Source organism: Babylonia areolata, chromosome 10 (assembly GCF_041734735.1).
Source record: "Babylonia areolata isolate BAREFJ2019XMU chromosome 10, ASM4173473v1, whole genome shotgun sequence".
NCBI lineage: Eukaryota > Metazoa > Mollusca > Gastropoda > Neogastropoda > Buccinidae > Babylonia > Babylonia areolata.
The window spans coordinates 1,391,922-1,415,492 of NC_134885.1; the positions used below are offsets into that span (position 1 = coordinate 1,391,922).

At 42.5% G+C, this 23,571-nt stretch overlaps 2 protein-coding genes across 3 annotated transcripts in view; one reads left to right on the forward strand and one right to left on the reverse strand.

Moving 5' to 3' along the window:
- Positions 1 to 2,207: 2,207 nt before the first annotated feature.
- LOC143286385 (uncharacterized) lies at positions 2,208 to 15,888 on the reverse strand. 2 transcript variants are annotated; one of them, XM_076593928.1, is made up of 4 exons: positions 15,832 to 15,888; positions 13,605 to 13,726; positions 12,609 to 12,738; positions 2,208 to 5,540 (listed from the first exon to the last, which is right to left on the reverse strand). In XM_076593928.1, the coding sequence occupies exons 2-4, from the start codon at positions 13,644 to 13,646 to the stop codon at positions 5,353 to 5,355; spliced, it is 360 nt and encodes a 119-aa protein (XP_076450043.1). In that variant the 5' UTR covers positions 13,647 to 13,726; positions 15,832 to 15,888; the 3' UTR covers positions 2,208 to 5,352. The 2 variants fall into 2 exon arrangements, with proteins under 2 accessions (XP_076450043.1, XP_076450044.1); XM_076593929.1 differs by having other exon boundaries at positions 15,776 to 15,873.
- A 7,502-nt stretch (positions 15,889 to 23,390) lies between these two features.
- LOC143286635 (uncharacterized) overlaps positions 23,391 to 23,571 on the forward strand; it is a 15,786-nt gene continuing 15,605 nt past the window's right edge. Inside the window, exon 1 of the mRNA XM_076594272.1 lies at positions 23,391 to 23,408. Coding sequence (XP_076450387.1) covers positions 23,391 to 23,408 — 18 coding nt within the window. The remainder of the gene's footprint in view (positions 23,409 to 23,571) is intronic.

A 23,571-nucleotide genomic window follows, 5' to 3' on the forward strand; every position in this document is an offset into this window, starting at 1 on the left:
CTGTCATCACTGTGAACACAGTGTCATCTTGGGACTGTGATGGACTACCATCATGTCTGTACCATGCACATGACGGGTGTTGAGAAGAAACACACTGATAATGGCTGGCTGGGGCTTTTTCTCACTCCCTCGTTACATGCACCTGTCTGTACACCTGTATTAGGTTTCTGTGACCAAGTCCCCAGGTTAGTGACAGATGTCCGTGACAGAATCACAGGCAATGAGGTGGAAGAGCCTTTGCCATCTGCTTCAAGTCAGTGGCAGCAATTTTTTGACATGCACTCCAGCTATAGAAAAACACACCATTTCGTTGACTATCATTTGTACATGTCAAATAAAAACAAAGAAAAGTACACATTCCTATTTCTAGAGTTTTTTCTCCTTTAAAAAACTGGGTTTTTTTTTTTTTTTACCCCTCTTCAATACTACTGATGCTGGTGCACGACAAAATATACTGAAACAAACAGCAAAAAGCATGCTAAATACTAAAAGGTTTGGTTTTTTTTTTTCTAAATTAAGTACAGCAACACAAAAAAGCCTTTAAAATTTAAGTAAAGGTGAATAAACAAATTAAAAAAATGAAGCAGAAAGCTGCAAGAACACATAGCGAACTTCTCTTTTCTCCGCACAGGCGGATAGTAGTTTGCACAGGACAGGAATCAGACCCCTGCCGGAGTCTGCACTAGTGGGTCACAGTTAAGTATGTGTAATTAAACTTCAGTTTCAAACTGAGCACCCAGAAAGACTGTTCCGTAGCACTGTATCGGGAGAACAATCAGAACCACCCCGTACCCCACCCATGACATGTGGCTTCATGACAGGGAAAGCAGCAGTAAAAGAACCACAACATATCTACAGTCAGTTTTCTAGTCATCACTACCCCTCTTGACAGCTGGAACACTTATCTCAACCAAGTATTTGTACTAACACTTGGAAACGAAGCTACTGATACACCACCTGTAAAAAAAAGCTATTCACACTAACACTTGCAAACAAAGCTATTCATACTAACACTTGCAAACAAAGCTATTCATACTAACACCTGCAAACAAAGCTATTCATACTAACACTTGCAAACAAAGCTATTCATACTAACACCTGCAAACACAACTATTCATACTAACACCTGCAAACAAAGCTATTCATACTAACACCTGAAAACAAAGCTATTCATACTAACACCTGCAACAAAGCAAAGGTCTACAGTATGGAACACATTACACAAAATAGTGCACACAATTATGCAGGAACCAATCTGCTGAATTTAAATACCAGACTAAAAAAGCAACAACAAAACCAGACACAAACACGCTGAACTTGAATACCATGTTACAGACAACAATAACAACAAGGAAAAATGAAAACCAAGAATATGACAGGTATGTGACAAAACCAGGACTGCGATATCAACACAGAATCATGTGTGCAGTGTTAATGCAGTGTGGTCAGTGACAACACCAGTTCCGAACGCTACCACCAGCACGGTATCAGCACTGCCCAGAACGCCCACTGCCACACCCACACAACACACTCACAGCTCTGACACTGTTGAAGTCAACACTGTGGTCAACGCCTCTTACAGTACAAGACAGGAGCAACAAAGGAACACCAGAAGCCGAACAAAAAACCACAATTCTTATCACTTCACGAGTGCCACTGCAGAGCTTGCGTGCTGCAACAGTGACTATGGATCCTGCGACAGCAAAGAGGCCATGTGTTTCCTGGATCACGCACCACCACTGCTCACCCATCAGCTGTTTATCTGCCCCTGCTACACAAATTGTCAATCCTCCAGAAAATCCTCCACACCTTCACTTCCAAACCATACCTCGATGTACATTCCTTCAAACCACTGTATCATGTGACAAGAAAGTGAACACGTGGGTGGGGGGAGGGGATGTGGGGTGTGGGGGACAGGGGGAGGAGGGGGTGGAGGGCAACCACAAACCAACACACTGTCCCTTTCCATTGAGGCTGTGAACAAAGTGTGGTGGGCAAGGTGGAAGGTGGGGGTGGGGGGAGGGCCAACCACAAACCAACACACTGTCCCTTTCCATTGTGGCTGTGAACAAAGTGTGGTGGGCAAGGTGGAAGGTGGGGGTGGGGGGAGGAGGGGGGGAGGGCCAACCACAAACCAACACACTGTCCCTTTCCATTGAGGCTGTGAACAAAGTGTGGTGGGCAAGGTGGAAGGTGGGGACCACAAACCAACACACTGTCCCTTTCCATTGAGGCTGTGAACAAAGTGTGGTGGGCAAGGTGGAAGGTGGGGGTGGGGTGGGGTGGGGGGAGGAGGAGATGGAGACAGTGTTGTGGCAAAGGGGCGTTTGTGTGTGGGGGTGTGAGGTGGGCGTGTGAGGTGGGGGTGTGAGGGATGTGTGAAAGGCAGTTCACTGTTGGATGAGTACATCCAGAGATGGAGACAGCAGTGTATGTGTGGGGGGAAGGGGGTGTGTGTGTGGGAGGGGAGGGAGGGGAGGGTTCAGTCCTTGGATGGGACCAGCAGAAGACAGAGGCAGAGTTGTGTCAATGGTTCAAACACTGGTGTCAAGATTTCACCTGGCCAATGTAGTGTGATATGTATGTCAATTACCATAAAAAATACCGGCTGCCCCGTCTTGCTTCTGACCAATCTATACATCTTCATTACCAGTAATGTAAAATGATATGACACAAATCATGGACATTATAATGCACTTGAAGTCATGCTTCAGTTTGTTGAAACCCTCTGTCATCTTTCGTATCCCCTTCCTTTCAAATCTGCCTGCCCTATTAGCTTAAAGAATTAGACATAAAAATATGATTTATTACTTAACTAAGTCCAACCAACTTTCCATTCACTCCCATGTAAACAAACAACATCTAATTACCCACCCTTTCCAAACACACACAGGTTTCTGTGCCTACAACTGACCTGTTTCTTCACCACACCCACAGCCACTGACAGCACTGCCACTCACATGGATTGAAAAAGGGATCTTTCCTTCATATATATTAAAAAAAAACCAAAAAACCCAAAACAAATAAAGACCAAAATCTGCAAAGAGCAGCTTCAGTCCATGGGAAACAGCCAACCTTGGACAACAAATATCATCTGTGCCCACTGCCCCCATCGGTAAGTAATCACAGTTTCTGAAGTATGTGAGTTTTCAAAACCCCCAATGAACTTTGTGCTGTCATACTGAAAAACAGTTTGAGTCATTTAAAAAAGTCCTTCAATATCTGGAGGGAGAACTGACAGGAGTTAAGATCAAGATAGTGTATGAGATATGTATACATACATACATATATATATATGTATTAAAGTCAAACAGGAAGTGAGGCACTGTCATGGAGATAGCTGCTGTGATCAACATCAATCTTAACATGGCTGCTGTGATCAACATCAATCTTAACAGTACTTTTCAGCAGCATCAGCTTCAGTCTTGGGACAGGGCCATAAAATCATGGTCAATGCCATACAACACAGTCATTTTCATTTATTTTATTTATCCTTTTATTTTAGAATATGGTCTTTTTTTAAACTTGGAAAAATAAGTATGAACATGCATGTGTTTATCAGCTGTATTAAGAAGTATTACAGCCATGATTACAAAGGTTCACAAGTGTGCATGTTAAAATCACAAAGGCAGGTTGGTTTTCTTCAAGCTAGGTGACGATACATTTTTCAGACACAGAATTATCAACCTGTTCAAGTAAATAATGTTAGACACCTTTCCTTCAAATCACTTGTTGTTTTAAACTTCAGCTCAGGACAATGCCAGAAAAAATATATAGAACAAAAAATCAATGAACTAAGGCAGGTACACACACTGTAAATATTCATCCAAAGTAAGTTTTTGAGACAGCAAGCATGGCACATTAGTGTACAGGACCAGTCTGAGACAGATCCACCTTCTGGATAAATAGCACCACACAACAGAACTGCTCTACTCTTTAAAGACAAAAACAAACCAAATGAAAAAGAAAAACCGAAAAAACCCCTGTGCCAAGTCTCCAATTCTGACACACAATTCTCTGGACCTGTGTGTGGGAAGAAATTGATGGTATTTCACAAGGAATATTTTTCAGCCACACACAAATTATGATGATGCACTGCTTTGCAGCACCTGACGGCAGTGTAAACTGAAATTGAATAGGTGTGTCTTTAAGTATATTAAACTGGAACAGGCACTACTTTACACCACCAAACTGATTCAGCAACAGTGCAGGGTCTCCTTTGGTGTGCAGCCTCCTGGCAATTTAACATTGATAGTTCTCTGTAGACTGCTGACATTGTGACTGCGACAGATGAAGCCAGGTGTGAATGTGTCTGGAGGACTTGGAATGAGTGGAGTGGGAGTAATGACTCTGAACTGAAGCAGGTGATGGGCAGCCAAAAAAAAAGCCCCCAAAAAACCCACCCTGAAACTGTCCTCCAAAAGTTTCAGCACTGAACAGAGAAAACAGCTAAAGGGAAACAATCCATTTTCAGCAAGGAAAACTACACTGAAAGTAATGGACACAAACAGGGTGAGTCACATACTTCTGGCAGCAAGCCAGCAATGTCAAACACTGTATAGTCGTCTACATTCTGTAGAAAGCAAAGGATTATGACCACTAATTCACTGTTTGGGGGGAAAAAATGATAATTTTCACATACACATAAAACTCCTAAAATGTAATTCCTGACATCTCTCCAAACGTGTGTGTGTGTGTGTGTGTGTGTGTGTGTGTGTGTGTGTGTGTTCTTTATGCAGTCCAATATGACATTTCTCTGTGTGAGGTCTGCGTTGTAATGAAAACTACACATGGGAAGAGCCACAGGTGGCAAGTGAAGGTCCACTTTGACAATGATTAGGGTTGAGCCAAGGAAAAGCACAGGAAAAAATATTACCGGATAAGCAAAATGGAACTGTAAATATGTAGCTTTCTCCACACATACCCTGTATCCACACCAAAACCACAGCCACCAAAGACAACCAGTTCAGCACTTGACAACAACAACAACAAAAAAAACGCTGTCAGAACAAATTGCCCCCCATTCCCTTAAAACCTCCATCACTTTGTCACATTGCGTAGTTAATGTCATACATTTTGGTAAGAGTAGCACAAGTGGGGGGAAAAAAAAGAAAAAAAAAACCAAATTCACCAAATCTTATGTTTGATAGCACAATTATCATTAGACAATTTAAAAAGAACTGGGGAAGAGACAACCACAGTAATACGATCCACATTCAGACAGACACCGACACTCACATCTAATATCACTTATAGTGAAAAGACATTAAATAAAAAAAATTAAAAAAAAACCCCAAAACCGGACTCTCTCTCTCACACACACACACACACAATCCAACCCGGCCCTCCCGGTCATTCGTTTTTGTCTTTCTTCTTGCCCAGCCCCGGCACGGGCACTTTGCTGGCCACAGCTGACCCCACGTCGTAGGTCTTGCCAGCCACCCAGCGCACGCCCCCAATGCCGGCCCCCACGGCCCCCGTGGCTGTGCTGTACACCCCGCTCGTCACGCGCCACAGGATGCCCCCTTGCTGGTTCGGGTCTGGGCAACAACAACACAGGGCAGTGTGCGATCAGTCATGGGGTGTTCACACAACACGGGGCAGTGTGCGATCAGTCATGGGGTGTTCACACAACACAGGGCAGTGTATCGTCAGTCATGGGGTGTTCACACAACACAGGGCAGTGTATCGTCAGTCATGGGGTGTTCACACAACACAACACAGGGCAGTGTATAGTCAGTCATGGGGTGTTCACACAACACAGGGCAGTGTATCGTCAGTTATGGGGTGTTCACACAACACAGGGCAGTGTATCGTCAGTCATGGGGTGTTCACACAACACAGGGCAGTGTATCGTCAGTCATGGGGTGTTCACACAACACGGGGCAGTGTATCGTCAGTCATGGGGTGTTCACACAACACGGGGCAGTGTATCGTCAGTCATAGGGTGTTCACACAACACAGGGCAGTGTATCGTCAGTCATGGGGTGTTCACACAACACGGGGCAGTGTATCGTCAGTCATAGGGTGTTCACACAACACAGGGCAGTGTATCGTCAGTCATGGGGTGTTCACACAACACGGGGCAGTGTATCGTCAGTCATAGGGTGTTCACACAACACAGGGCAGTGTATCGTCAGTCATGGGGTGTTCACACAACACAGGGCAGTGTATCGTCAGTCATGGGGTGTTCACACAACACAACACAGGGCAGTGTATAGTCAGTCATGGGGTGTTCACACAACACAGGGCAGTGTATCGTCAGTCATGGGGTGTTCACACAACACAGGGCAGTGTATCGTCAGTCATGGGGTGTTCACACAACACGGGGCAGTGTATCGTCAGTCATGGGGTGTTCACACAACACAGGGCAGTGTATCGTCAGTCATGGGGTGTTCACACAACACAGGGCAGTGTATCGTCAGTCATAGGGTGTTCACACAACACGGGGCAGTGTATCGTCAGTCATAGGGTGTTCACACAACACAGGGCAGTGTATCGTCAGTCATAGGGTGTTCACACAACACAGGGCAGTGTATCGTCAGTCATGGGGTGTTCACACAACACAGGGCAGTGTATCGTCAGTCATGGGGTGTTCACACAACACAGGGCAGTGTATCGTCAGTCATGGGGTGCTCACACAACACGTCAACACAGGGCAGTGTATCGTCAGTCATGGGGTGTTCACACAACACAGGGTAGTGTGCCATGAGTCATAGGGTGTTCACACAACACGGGGCAGTGTATCGTCAGTCATGGGGTGTTCACACAACACAGGGCAGTGTGCCATCAGTCATGGGGTGTTCACACAACACAGGGCAGTGTATCGTCAGTCATGGGGTGTTCACACAACACGGGGCAGTGTATCGTCAGTCATGGGGTGTTCACACAACACGGGGCAGTGTATCGTCAGTCATGGGGTGCTCACACAACACGGGGCAGTGTATCGTCAGTCATAGGGTGTTCACACAACACGGGGCAGTGTATCGTCAGTCATAGGGTGTTCACACAACACGGGGCAGTGTATCGTCAGTCATAGGGTGTTCACACAACACGGGGCAGTGTATCGTCAGTCATAGGGTGTTCACACAACACAGGGCAGTGTATCGTCAGTCATGGGGTGTTCACACAACACAGGGCAGTGTATCGTCAGTCATGGGGTGTTCACACAACACAGGGCAGTGTATCGTCAGTCATAGGGTGTTCACACAACACGGGGCAGTGTATCGTCAGTCATGGGGTGTTCACACAACACAACATTGGGCAGTGTATAGTCAGTCATGGGGTGTTCACACAACACGGGGCAGTGTATCGTCAGTCATGGGGTGTTCACACAACACAGGGCAGTGTATCGTCAGTCATGGGGTGTTCACACAACACAGGGCAGTGTATCGTCAGTCATGGGGTGTTCACACAACACATCAACACGGGGCAGTGTATAGTCAGTCATGGGGTGTTCACACAACACGGGGCAGTGTATCGTCAGTCATGGGGTGTTCACACAACACAGGGCAGTGTATCGTCAGTCATGGGGTGTTCACACAACACGTCAACACGGGGCAGTGTATAGTCAGTCATGGGGTGTTCACACAACACGTCAACACAGGGCAGTGTATCGTCAGTCATGGGGTGTTCACACAACACAGGGCAGTGTATAGTCAGTTATGGGGTGTTCACACAACACGGGGCAGTGTATCGTCAGTCATAGGGTGTTCACACAACACGGGGCAGTGTATCGTCAGTCATGGGGTGTTCACACAACACGGGGCAGTGTATCGTCAGTCATGGGGTGTTCACACAACACGGGGCAGTGTATAGTCAGTTATGGGGTGTTCACACAACACGTGGCAGTGTATCGTCAGTCATGGGGTGTTCACACAACACAGGGCAGTGTATCGTCAGTCATGGGGTGTTCACACAACACAGGGCAGTGTATCGTCAGTCATGGGGTGTTCACACAACACAGGGCAGTGTATCGTCAGTCATGGGGTGTTCACACAACACAGGGCAGTGTATTGTCAGTCATGGGGTGTTCACACAACACAGGGCAGTGTATCGTCAGTCATGGGGTGTTCACACAACACGTCAACACAGGGCAGTGTATCGTCAGTCATGGGGTGTTCACACAACACGTCAACACAGGGCAGTGTATCGTCAGTCATGGGGTGTTCACACAACACGTCAACACGGGGCAGTGTATCGTCAGTCATGGGGTGTTCACACAACACGTCAACACAGTAGAGCCATAATCAATGAGGTACGTCAGGGTGTAAAGAAACAACAACAAAAAACAACAAAGCAAAACCAACAACAACGAATAAAACACCATATCCATGAACAAAAAACAACACATATGTCTACACATTCCCCAAACTCTGGACACATGCACATGACATGAAAACTGAAAAACTTCAAAAAGGGAAAAACAATGCACATGTCTACACACTCCCCAAACTCAGGATACGCGCACATGGTATGAAAACTGAAAAAGAAAAGACAAAATCTATCTACTTGATCATTGCGTCCAATCATAACATTATTTGAGAACAATTTTGAAAGGATATGCAAGTACCTAAAACACAGGTAATGTTCCTAATTGGCTGATGCAAGTTAGAGATGTACAACCAAGACTGGGGAGTGTGTGACTGAATGTTGCACCAACTGGTGACGTTAACTTATCTATTTATGTGTCTTGAAAACCTGAGGGTTCCATGACAATAAAATTCATTCTATTCTACTCTACCCAAACACACTCAATCATAAAATTACTGAATTGCTTGAATCAATGAAACAAATAAAAAAGCAAAATAACGCCATCTTAAAAGGACCAGTGTACTCAAAATAATAAAACCAAATATACAAATAAAATAACTTCACACTAATTTTGTTGATGACCTCAAATCAAAAACAACTAGAGAACAACAACAAAACAACATAACAACAACAAAATAAAACAAAAAACCACAACAAAACAACTCAAACAAAAGCAAATTTCAAACCACTTTAAAAGTGATGGACATTTCAGAAGCTATCTAACCAAGAACACAAATTCATAACAGAATGAGACATACCTGAAAAGTCAAACAATCCTAAATGACAACAAAATAAAACTGATGTTATTATCACTGGCTGAAAACAACCACATCAGAAATAAAACCAAAACAGATAAAATGAACACAAAGTGATGAACGTACACACTCACTGCCCAAATGAACACAAAGTGATGAACGTACACACTCACAGCCCAAATGAACACAAAGTGATGAACGTACACACTCACTGCCCAAATGAACACAAAGTGATGAACGTACACACTCACAGCCCAAATGAACACAAAGTGATGAACGTACACCAAAATGAATCGTGTGATGAAAGACAGAGCCATAATTCATAAGTCTTTGGGAATGCGATGAATGGTGGGCTCAGTGATGTTTAAAGATAGTGCACAAGACTCAGGACTTTTACTGACTGACCCAGACTGGAGCAGTTAAAGATAGTGCACAAGACTCAGGACTTTTACTGACCGACCCAGACTGAAACAGTTAAAGATAGTGCACAAGACTCAGGACTTTTACTGACTGACCCAGACTGAAGCAGTTAAAGATAGTGCACAAGACTCAGGACTTTTACCGACAGACTGAAGCAGTTAAAGATAGTGCACAAGACTCAGGACTTTTACCGACCGACCCAGACTGAAGCAGTTAAAGATAGTGCACAAGACTCAGGACTTTTACTGACTGACCCAAACTGGAGCAGTTAAAGATAGTGCACAAGACTCAGGACTTTTACTGACAGACTGAAGCAGTTAAAGATAGAGCACAAGACTCAGGAGTTTTACCGACTGACCCAGACTGGAGCAGTTAAAGATAGTGCACAAGACTCAGGACTTTTACCGACAGACTGAAGCAGTTAAAGATAGTGCACAAGACTCAGGACTTTTACCGACAGACTGAAGCAGTTAAAGATAGTGCACAAGACTCAGGACTTTTACCGACCGACCCAGACTGAAGCAGTTAAAGATAGTGCACAAGACTCAGGACTTTTACTGACTGACCCAGACTGAAGCAGTTAAAGATAGTGCACAAGACTCAGGACTTTTATCGACTGACCCAGACTGAATCAGTTAAAGATAGTGCACAAGACTCAGGACTTTTACCGACAGACTGAATCAGTTAAAGATAGTGCACAAGACTCAGGACTTTTACCAACTGACCCAGACTGGAGCAGTTAAAGATAGAGCACAAGACTCAGGACTTTTACCGACTGACCCAGACTGAAGCAGTTAAAGATAGTGCACAAGACTCAGGACTTTTACCGACTGACCCAGACTGAAGCAGTTAAAGATAGTGCACAAGACTCAGGACTTTTACTGACTGACCCAGACTGAAGCAGTTAAAGATAGTGCACAAGACTCAGGACTTTTACTGACTGACCCAGACTGAAGCAGTTAAAGATAGTGCACAAGACTCAGGACTTTTACCAACAGACTGGAGCAGTTAAAGATAGTGCACAAGACTCAGGACTTTTACCGACTGACCCAGACTGAAGCAGTTAAAGATAGTGCACAAGACTCAGGACTTTTACCGACTGACCCAGACTGAAGCAGTTAAAGATAGTGCACAAGACTCAGGACTTTTACTGACTGACCTAGACTGAAGCTGTTAAAGATAGTGCACAAGACTCAGGACTTTTACTGACCGACCCAGACTGAAGCTGTTAAAGATAGTGCACAAGACTCAGGACTTTTACCGACCAACCCAGACTGAAGCAGTTAAAGATAGTGCACAAGACTCAGGACTTTTACTGACTGACCTAGACTGAAGCTGTTAAAGATAGTGCACAAGACTCAGGACTTTTACTGACTGACCTAGACTGAAGCTGTTAAAGATAGTGCACAAGACTCAGGACTTTTACCGACCGACCCAGACTGAAGCAGTTAAAGATAGTGCACAAGACTCAGGACTTTTACTGACCGACCCAGACTGAAACAGTTAAAGATAGTGCACAAGACTCAGGACTTTTACTGACCGACCCAGACTGAAACAGTTAAAGATAGTGCACAAGACTCAGGACTTTTACTGACCGACCCAGACTGAAACAGTTAAAGATAGTGCACAAGACTCAGGACTTTTACTGACCGACCCAGACTGAAACAGTTAAAGATAGTGCACAAGACTCAGGACTTTTACCGACCGACCCAGACTGGAGCAGTTAAAGATAGTGCACAAGACTCAGGACTTTTACCGACTGACCCAGACTGGAGCAGTTAAAGACAGTGCACAAGACTCAGGACTTTTACCGACTGACCCAGACTGAAGCAGTTAAAGATAGTGCACAAGACTCAGGACTTTTACCGACCGACCCAGACTGAAGCAGTTAAAGATAGTGCACAAGACTCAGGACTTTTACTGACTGACCCAGACTGAAGCTGTTAAAGATAGTGCACAAGACTCAGGACTTTTACTGACCCAGACTGAAGCAGTTAAAGATAGTGCACAAGACTCAGGACTTTTACCGACTGACCCAGACTGAAGAAGTTAAAGATAGTGCACAAGACTCAGGACTTTTACTGACAGACTGGAGCAGTGAAAGATAGTGCACAAGACTCAGGACTTTTACTGACCAACCCAGACTGAAGCTGGGGGAAAATGCGGATCTTTTGGGGAGGGGGGAAGGAAGAGAAAAAGAAAAGATGAATAAAGCCTACTGCACTCGTTGTACTTGGACATTACACACTCAGTCTGTCACAGAGACAGTTTGGTTCTTACCATGTACATATATTATTCCTAATCATCCTGTTATTAGCCGTTTAAATGCATTCATGCACAAACACTGTCCCTCAAACCAAATCTGAACCCACTCAACCCTGGAAGTTTACAGACTCAGCAGGCTGCCAACCCATGTGGAGAAATGCAGAAAATACATTCTGAAGTTGACATGTCTTCACCTCGAAATCAACACATGTGGACAAGCTGGAAAACACTGTTAAGTAGTTATCTTTGCTTGTGGTTACTGCATAGGAACGTAGAAACCTTTTCATGAAATCAATATTGACTCCCTAGCAATGCTTTGGTGCTGGGTTGAAAGAGTTTAAAGAAAAGAAAATATTTTGTTTCTACTTTGTCTTCACTCAGTTTCTTTAATGAATGAATCAGGTCCAATCAGAAGCCTCCTTTTTCTGTTCAATTTGTGTTCAGCCAGTTTGAATCAACGAGGTCCCTAAAGAAAGCTTCATTGACTTCTGACAAATAATTAAACCATGCATTCTATTAGTTAACCATGTAAGAACTGAAGGACAGTGTTAATACTTTCTCTCCAAAGATCAACATTGACTTCACAATCTTGTCTTTGGTTTCAACTAAAATTAATTCTTAAAGATATTAGCTCTAACATATATCCATGTACATCATAGCAACTGAGTGTTACTCCTCCATCATTTTAAGCAGTTTAGGATTTAATAAACTTCATGAATGAATCAGAAAAAAATGCCTGTATAGCTAATAGTAAGTAATACTTATAGCTCCAACATTTCTGTTGACTGATTACTAATTAAAGAGAACACACACACACACACAGAGGCACGCACACACACACACAGAGGTACAGACCTGTTGTTTCATCTGTCTTCTTGTTGGAGTAGAGTGATGAGGAGGATGAGGATGACAGGGATGTTTTACTGTCTGACTCCTTGATGTCGCTGACATCAGTGATCACCTCCACTTGCTGTGGACCAGGGCTCTGTAACAACAACAACATCTGTACGATAAACACCAACCACACACACACACACACATATATAAATACAGTCAACAACTTCTGTATGATAAACACCAACAACACGCACACACACACATATATAAATACAGTCAACAACTTCTGTATGATAAACACCAACCACACGCACACACACACACATATATATACATGCAGACAACAGAAACAACTTCTGTGTGATTCATAAACACCAACCACACACACACATATAATATATATACATGCAGACAACAACAACAACTTCTGTATAATAAACACCAACCACACACACACACATATATACATATATGCAGACAAGAACATCAACTTTTGTACAATAAACACCAACCACACACACACATATACATGTAGACAACAACAACTTCCATACAATAAACACCACCTACACATTTACATGCAGGCACATACAGTCAAACACATTCACAAGCTCATATTTGTTAATGAACTCGCAAAGCACACAGACGCAGACACACACACAAGACGTTTGTAAAAACGCACATATACTTTTTTCTTCAACATACACACACATTCATGGGCACAGATGCATATGCAGTTGGACCATCTCTGAAAGAAGATCTGAACATATTCCAGAATGTTTTGAGAAAGTGAACCAAGGTAAAGTCTCTCAGCGGTGAGCAAACTTCAAACGTGATAATTAAGTATTTAACTAGATCAACCTCTCTCTCTCTTTCTCTTAATGAAAGAACGGACATGTGTATGTGTGGGGGAAGGGCTGGGGGGGAGGAAGGAGGCGGATGTGTGTGTGTGTGTGTGTGTGTGTGTGTGTGTGTGTAATCATTGTTGCACAAGGTGTGAACACCAAACGTTACCTTGTACAAGCAGGACTTGACAGTGTCATAGATCTTGGCCATTGTGGTTCAGTGTAGGAGGAGGGGGACAGTCCTTGGTACAGCACTGCTGGTCCTTGTCTCAATGTCTGGTGGTCTCCTGTCTGAGCAAAGCAGTAACACCACAGTCACATGGGAAACCAACCCTGTCCTGCACACTGCACAGCCAGCACACTGTCAATGGCCTTAGTATCATGTGCTGAAAAGCATTACAAAGCAGGGGAAACCACTGAATCAAAAACAGCACACACATCCACCCACAATCCCCATTTTCCTGACCACACAAAGTCTTTTTCTTCTCAATTTTTTATATTTTTTTAATTATTTATTTTTATTTTTTATTTTTTAAAGAAAACTTTCTCCAAGGAAATGCTATGACTACAGACCAGACCACAAAAAGTATGTTTTTTAACTGTTGTGATTTCTTTCTGTACAAACTTAGTAAGAAGGTATGGCAACTTTTGCAAGGTATACATGTCTGTCTGAAGGATACAAAATGTATAAATTTATCATCTGCACAGTCTGTCAGAATAATTGCCAGCAGCTATCAAATCCATCTGAGTCTGAAATCAAGGACAATATTTGGAGTAAAAGTGAAAAAGCACTGGGAATGAAGCATTCTGGGTTGGTCAACAACAACAAAACAACACCCCCAAACAAACAAAAAGTCAAGTGGAGCATGATGCCATCTAAAGGGGACGTTGGTTCTCTCTCTGCCCACAACTAAGGACACAGTGCAACCAAGTTACATGTACAGCAAACTGAGCAATTAATAAAAAAATAGTGTCACTGCTGATAACAATGTAGTTCTCACATTTCATACTTAACAGAAAAAGAAGACCCCACACCTAATAACAATATGTCTCTCATCGTTCAAACTGAACAATCAAATCAAACGGCTTCTACACCTGATAATGACATAGTTCTTACATTTCAAATTCCGCAGCTGATAATGACATGTTTCTAAAAATTCTAAATGATCACACACACACACACACACAAAACCATGAAAAAACACCAAAAAACAAAAACAAACTCTATACCTTGTAACAATATGTTTCTCACAATTCAAACTGAACAAAAACAGACTCAACACCAGTGCCGATCAACCAGTGTATGTCATCAGATGTGACAACAAGTCATGCCACTCAAGACACAGACATGGGGCAGGATGAAATCCCTTCATCACAACTTTGACCACACTCTGTCTGATGCCCTGCCTCATGAAATCCCTTCATCACAACTTTGACCACACTCTGTCTGATGCCCTGCCTCATGAAATCCCTTCATCACAACTTTGACCACACTCTGTCTGATGCCCTGCCTCATGAAATCCCTTCATCACAACTTTGACCACACTCTGTCTGATGCCCTGCCTCATGGAAGAATTCTGTGGAACATATGTCATTCTCTGGATGTAAAGTCAACTTGTGTCTGGCAAAAACACTATCAGGGGCAACTCCAGCAACATTTCTGATTAGAGTCACACAAAAGATACTTCAAAAGTCAAGGAACATACTCCAATATTTGTTTATTCTTTGACTTTTCATTTTTTTCCCCATTCCTTTTTCCAATGGAGATTACATAATTTTGGACTTTGAGTCCAACTCCAATAGTTGAAGGCACTGTAAACACTCGAACAGAAACAGTGAAATGTTCTGAGTAATATTGCCATTTTTCAGTCCAGAAATCTCAGTCGACAGATGTTTTATCATGAGCACGAGTCATTCTAAAACCACTGACCCACAGTCCCTGGACGGATGTTATACATCAATGTTTGAGTGGTTTCCACCACTCCATTTTTACCGTCTGCTGCTACCCGAAAACTGAGACTGACAGCATCTTGAATGCTTATTTCTGATACGCAATTTCAAAGTCGGCACATATTCTAAACATAGGAATCATATAATGAAAGAACTAAGATGTATCATAACTAGTTTATGTACGCTTTTTAAGTTCGTTGCTTAATAACCTTTCATACAGATCCGATTTCAATACACACTCGCTTCGCAAAATCTACTAACTCGCAGCCACTGCATCCATAATGCCCGCGCCAAAGACAGTAAAATTTCAGTAAAAGAGTTTACATGTGGTGATATACACCTTCTTAATCACAATCATACACAATAGTATCCCCTACTTGAATGAAATACCTGTTGTTTTTCTGCTGATCAAACGCAAACACATTCAGATCGAAGTTTTTCCTTACCTTATACAGTCTTTCCTCAGATTAGAACTTGCCACGTTGTTTCGCCTTGTCAACAATATTCACTGCATATTCGTTTGTAAGCTGCGCTGTGGTTGGCTGATTCTGAAAATCTGTACCAATCAAAACGAAGTAACCCTTTGACATGTCCTTGACCCAATATAATTCCCTGAAGATTCTGGAACTGCCGTCTCAGCACGATGGATGAGTTCCAACGAAAGAAATCGTCCAGCGGGTTGAGATGAACCGCATGGAACGGACCTCTTACCAAAGACTGACAGCCTGTGTGTGTACACTTCACAAGCCTTATTCATTGTTATCATCCATGCCGTATATTTTTGGGTCAATTAAAGGATTTAATTAAACTATAATCTCTCTCTCTCTCTTTCACTCACTGCGTCCGTCTGTCTGTCTCATTATTACCTATCTATAAATCTTTTATTTTTTAACTGTGTGTGTGTGTGTGTGTGTGTGTGTGTGTGTGTGTGTGTGTGTGTGTGTGTGTGTGTGAGGGAGAGAGAGAGAGAGACGGAGAGAGAGAGAGAGAGAGAGAGAGAGATTTGAAATGAATTTCATTTTGAGAGAGAGGGAGAGAGAGAGAGAGAGAGACAGAGACAGAGACAGAGACAGAGACAGAGAATGAATGAATGAATCTTTACTGATTTTCCAACGGTGAAGATATTAGCACTTTGACCGACTTTCTTTGGCCGAGAGAGAGAGAGAGAGAGAGAGAGAGAGAGAGAGAGGGAGAAAGAGATTCAAGATTCAAGATTCAAGATTAAAAAACTTTATTACTCAAGGATAAAGATTTTAGGCATTGCCTAGTCTTCCAATCTGTCCTTGTGACAACAAAAACAGTAATGATAAGACACAACAGAGAGAGAGAGAGAGAGAGAGAGAGAGAGAGAGAGAGAGAGAGAGAGAGAGAGAGAGAGAGAGAATCAGTGTGTGGAAAAATCCACGGACTTATCCAAACAATAATTATTATAAATAATTTTAAGTCCGTCCGTGGGAAAAATCCAGCGCTTGTGCATGTAAGGGAGGCTATCTGAAAACACTACCTTGGTTTTCTCCCTGGATTAAAACCCTTTCACCGCCAGGGTCGTATTTCAGGAACTGCTGCAGGGTGGAGCAATGCCACTGAAATGCAACCAGATCATGAGTCTGCTATCCATCAACCTATTCCGAGTCTACAAATCAAAGGGGAATTCCCAGCTATTCTTCGACACCATACTTTAAACCCAATAGCAAATTATATTATGAGTCGTAATGGCCTGCAGATTATCGACTGATAACTAACACACATATCATGATGATGCTGTTTAACAATGGATCCAGCCTAACAACCTTGTCTTCTTGTAAAATTTATCATGATACTCTGGTATATGAAAAAAAAGAGTAGTTAAATTCCTTGGATTTTCAACCCATGTACGAATTAACTGACTTGCAAGACAAATATAGCGAGGCTACCTACACCGTCTAATCAGTCAATCATCTAAAGATATTCACAAACCGTCTCTGTTGTAAATAAAAACTCTGGAATTGCTTTCCGGCGTTATTCCAGACCTAAGTTTCAAGACTCCTTTCATATGGGAGAGAAAAAGTCCATCGTCACAGCTGAACTCACTGCTATTCTAATGGCGTTAAATTCTATGGTCGTCAGTCCTTTCTCGGAAGCTATATTTCAGAATCTGTTTCAGTTGTGATTTTTGATCAGTTCTATGCGCTATTACTGAGGGTTTTTTTTTAAACGGTCAGGTCTGAACTCATAATTGAAATCAGTCATTTAATTCATGAACTCTTACTATAAGAGGCTCACACATAACCTCAGTTTTGTTGGATTCCCGCTTCTCAGTTATTGCCGTGGTTTTCACTCGCTAATGAAAAGCCGGCGGTTGACATTTCGGCTAAAGAAAGGGGTGAGCTAAAAAAAAAAAAAAAAAAAAAAAAAAGGTCCATGAAGGCGTTCGCGATTGAACCGACTATTCCGCATCCACAACAGGAAGGTTACATCATGACTTTCAACGCGAGGCCCTATAACCAATAGACTCGCTGACGGCTTTATCGTCTAATATCTCTCTTAGTCATGAAGAGATGTTACATCAGTGAACAACAACAAAAACAGCTGCAGCAGCACCACCACCACCACCACACACCGCACACACCGGCTGCACACACGCGCGCGCGCACTGACACACACACACACACACACACACACGGCACACCGACACACACACACACACACACACACACACACACACACACACACCGTTTAGAGAGAGAGAGAGAGAGAGAGAGAGAGAGAGAGAGAGAGAGAGAGAGAGAGAGAGAGAGAGAGAATGAAAAAATGTTTTAATAAACTTTGGCCATCATGGACCATGATTCAAAACTAGGGGACTGGGGGTGGTCATGGGAAGGGGTATTATAACACCTGACATTGATCAGTTTTCACTTAATTACGGTCTGAGTAGATGGTTTCTCCTTTTGATCGCATGGAAAATAAATTTGGATACTTGGCAATTTCTCTGGTTTTTGACTGATCGAAAAAGTGTACTAAGAGACATATTTAAACAGTCTTGAAGAAATTTTGTCCATAAATCAATATATACAGACCAAGACAAACAATAAATGGTACCTCAGTATTAACATTATTTAAAGGAAGTACATTAAATATGGCCTGAGACAACGCCACTCTGAAACAATATTCATCAGCATTTATGTATTTTTATTTTTCAAATATAAGTTTAAAATGATCTATAGCATGAATATCTGTCTCTATCACTAACAGTACCGGACCATTCTTGAATGAACAGATCTATAAGTCTTTGCTTGAAAATGATACGGAATCCTTTCACATCAACACCTCCTTGTTGCAACCACACAGAAAATCAAAACTGACCTGTTGTACATAATATTTCTCTAACTTGGGAAGCCCAACACTATCTTCCATTTAAATCTAATCCAAACAACATCTGATAACAAAGCCAAGTATGGCAGTCTATTCTGATTCGTCTGTAGTATTCTAAACCAGTACCTTATGACATTTTAAGAACTAGTTTACAAATAACGGGTATCTACCAAGACCACCATAAACCACTTTGTTTGACACTCCCAAGAATCACTTACATGCTAATAAACGATCTTTTTTCTACATTTTCTAGTCTATTCATACCCCAATTTCAGATGCATACATTAGAACAGGCTGTAGCTTTACATCAAATATTTTGAAAAATACTGCATATGACATTTCTTTATACATTGAAAATCCGTCACAAGGCTCATGGTTGCCCTTTTGCCTTTCACAGCATGATGTTCGGTCCCCCTTTTGGGACTTAACTTTGTTATGAATGTATACCCTAAATAACAGTATTCATTTACTACTTCTGTTTCTTCGTCTTCTAAAAACCACTTCTCATGCCTGCCCAAAAAACCGCCTTTTCTGAACACCATTATTTTTGTCTTCTGCACATTAATCAGTTTCCAACTTCATCACCTGACAGCATGATTTAAGAACATTCACTTGAATTGATTCTGAAGTTCTATGGGAGCTAATGATAATAAAACACTATCTTTAGCAAAAAGCAATAAAATATGAGTGGCATAAGAATACTACCTGCCAACACCAGAACACCATGTCTGGCCCTCGTTACCTCTCTGACCACCTTGAAGTGCGCATTTCAACTCCTCACCTTCGTTCTGCTTCTGATACCAGGCTTTGAACACTCCCCAATGTTAAACAGAGGCAGAGGGTCAAAGATCCTGTTCTTTCCAGGCTCCGTGTCACAACCCATATGGGGTTGCCCATGAACCCCCGCACCTTCCCGGACTAACTAACACCCCCATAACACAAAACACAGACATAGAAAAGTTCAGCTCGGTTCTTTACTGTTGTTGCACTTTGAAACAAGTCACACACAAATTTAACCCCTTAACTGCAGTATCATTCTCAGTCACATAACACCACAGCATAGTTAACACAGAAATAAATTTAGAAACTCTGGCACCAGTTGTGTTTGATCATGTCACTTCACCAAATTTGGTGTAAACTGACACAGTTTTTTTCATAGAAAATGCCAATGTTGGAGCTTACCATGTATGGATCCGTCCTCCTTCCCGTGTTGGTCTGTTTCTTTTCCGGTTCTCATCAAGTTATGTCATTTCAATAGTATTACACTATCTGCTGCTGCAAGACCCGCTAGTGTTACAGCAGCAATATCGTCGTCGTCGTTATCGTCACCATCATCATCATCACCACCACCATCATCATCATTTGTATTAATTTTTGTATTTGTATCGCTTTTTATCACAACAGATTTCTCTGTGTGAAATTCCGACTGCTCTCCCCAGGGAGAGCGCGTCGCTACACTACAACGCCAACCATTTTTTTGTATTTTTTCCTGCGTGCAGTTTTATTTGTTTTTTCCTGTCGAAGTGGATTTTTCTACAGAATTTTGCCAGGAACAACCCTTTTGTTGACGTGGGTTCTTTTACGTGCGCTAAGTGCATGCTGCACACGGGACCTCGGTTTATCGTCTCATCCGAATGACTATCAGCACTGTCATCATCGTCGTCGTCCATGGTATCTCCGTCGTTGTTGTTGCCGCTGCTATATTGCAGCGAATAGGAAGAAGAAGAAGAACTGATGGTGGTGGGGGTTGGGAGATGGGGGATGACCAATAAGTAGTAGAGGTAGTACTTGTTGTTGTTGTTGTGGTGTTATGAATACGATCGAGTAACGAATAAACTGTGTACATAACGATCCACGTTACTGCTCGAAAAGTGTGTGTGTGTGTGTGTGTGTGTGTGTGTGTGTGTGTGGGTGTGTTGTCGCTTTCATACATAACCACATTAGCGGATTTCCCGTTCGAGTTGTGAGTGCGTGCATCCATGCATGTGTGTGTGCCAGTGTGGGAAGGGTGTGTAGGCAGGGTTGTGTGTGTGTGTGTGTGTGTGTGTGTGTGTGTGTGTGTGTGTGTGTGTGTGTGACATTACGTGTGTGTTTGAGTATGCTTTTCTCTACAGACACACCTTTCCGGGGCTGCGTCACAATGTGACACACAGGTTCCCACTTCAACGAACATGTACATATATAGAAGAATATGTGGCTGTACTATGCGAAACCTTTCTGCTTGTACACACACACACACACTGGTTGACTTGTTCAGTCGCTTGTTTTCTTGGTGACAGACAGGCAGACAGACAGACAGACAGGCTAAACGCCTTTATCAACATTCGACGAGCACTTCCTAGCACCCAACTGAGGCCAGTATTTTGTTTATTTCGCAGTTGTTGTTTTTCTTCTTCTTCTTATTTTCGTTTGCTTGTTTCTCTCCCTGTATGTATCTATATCTATATCTCATATCTATATCTACCTATCTATCCGTATCTATCTCATCTATCTGTGTGTGTGTGTGTGTGTGTGTGTGTGTGTGTGTGTGTGTGTGTGTGTGTGTGTGTGTGTGTGTGTTGTTTTTGTTGTTGTTGTTGTTGTTTTTAACACAGTGTGAGAAAAAGATTCTTCTAAGTTGTATCTGTATCTTAAATGATGCAGAAAGATATAGAGAGAAGGTAGGCCCCACTATACCTTGAAATATGAATGAACAGTTTGGTAAGAAGTACTGTTAAATCAATACTTCATCAGTTATTACTAAATTCTAGGCGACACTAGAAATAACGTTTCTCATGAAAAACGAAACAAAACAAAACAACATCAACAACAACAACAACAAAAAACAAAAACAAAAAAACAAAAAACAAAAAACCTTTCAGAGTTTCTACATTTTGTTTGGAGAATCATCAGAAGTTCAAACCAGAACCTTGAACTATGTAGCAGTCCACAAACAGTGCTAGCTGCGGTCTTCCATTTCCCTTGACAATGACTTACATCAACTGACACACTGACAGGATTTATCTGAAGGAAGATATGATGCAAAAGTCGTGTTGAAACCATCTGAGCTGAAAGTCAGTGGTAGTTTTGAAACACAAGGGAAAATACTTTTCCAGTGGAGACCAGCACAGGCGTCGTTCCAGGTGACGTCACTTCCTGATTTCCCTGACGGCTACAGGGCCACACACCACTGACAGGGACAGTTCCTGTGGCACAAAGTGTATGGCTTCATTCTGAGCAGTACTGCTTTTGGGCCGAGATGATTCATTCGTTAAGTAGAAAAAGAGAGAGAAAAGGTGGATGTGACCGTAGTGTACTTATCTTTAGATTCCTGGCATGAAAAGAATCCAGCATTATCACTGACCAATTAATCATTAATCAGATAAAAATGTCATCCACCCACTCTTTCACAAACAAGACTCGTCCATTTGAATGTGCTCCATGACTTGCACGCAACTGAGGCCACAAGAAAAGAAGATTGTTATAAAAGTCAACAGACTGGGCAAGAAGACGACACACACTGTCAATGGTATGTGTTCCACGTTTTCTGCAGTGCCTGGCCACGTCTCTCCAATATGGATCGCTGCATCAACACGTTGACTCGGTCATCACCAAATGCATCCATGTTTTTCAACAGAGGGTGTGGATTCAGGATTGCTCGAGTTGTGCTGAAATCTGAATCTTGTCTTCTTAGACACCCAATCTTTATTGTCGACAAAAAAAGAAGAAGAAAAAAGTCATAGGATGTACAAACTGCATTTATCTAACTAATCTAAACACTCCAGAAAATGTGAAACACTGTCCGCTCCTTCTCCATAGGAAACGAGAGAGGGGGTCCAGTAAATGAAGAAGAAGAAAGGTTAGCTCGAAAGCAGCAATGTCGTAATATTATTGTTTAATCTCTAAATTAGCTGCCTCTCCTTTTTGCCATTGTTGCAATGTGCTCAGTTTATATCACAGGTTTCACTTGTTATACAAGTGCCCTGAAAATGCCTGGATCCCGATGCAAGTTTCTGTCCCTCATAGTCACCAGTCAACAGTCACTTCTGTTCGAGTTTTGTTCTGAACTCAGACCAGACATTTTAACAAAAGGCATATAACGTGTGTGTAGCTTCAAGTACTGATTTTTCTTTCCCATACAGGAACACAATATTGTAATCTACGTCCAGGGATAGTAAAACTTCCTGTTCTTTCAGTTTCATACAGATCATGTCCCTATTTTTCTAAGCATATTCGTGCTGGCACGTCATCACAAAGAAGTATGGGGAAGTAGGGTCATCTTGTCCGCAACCCCTTTGTGATTCAAACCAGTTTTTTTTCTTTGGTATGGTTTGCATCGAAGTGGGCGGAGCCAGCGCGGGGAATTTTATATGTGTTGTCTTTATTACTCTTTACTGTTTGGCTGTCTGTCTGTCTGTCTCGAACTCTGTTTCCATGTACATCTGTGTCTGTCTCTCCCTCCCTCTCTCTTTCTGCCCTTCTGTCTGTCCGTCTTTTATCTCCCTCCCTCCCCTGTGTGTGTGTGTGTGTGTGTGTGTGTGTGTGTGTGTGTGTGCGTGTGCGCGCGCGCGGTCGCACGCGCAAGCACGTGTATTTTTCTTTCTTTCTGTCGTCTTTTTTTTTTTTTTCCTTTTCTTTGATATCTGTTCTAAACGGGAAATAGATACACGAAACAATGGTAACCAAAGTACAAGTAGGGATGTGTTGATAAGCTTGTCTACGGTTAAAACAAATCCTACAGGCTGATGTGAGCATTTACACAGCTTGTGTTAATTCTTGTTTTGAACACGAAGGGCAGCTTGTACACATAAGCAGCAATATAATGACAGATATTCACTGTCCGCTCCTACTCAGAT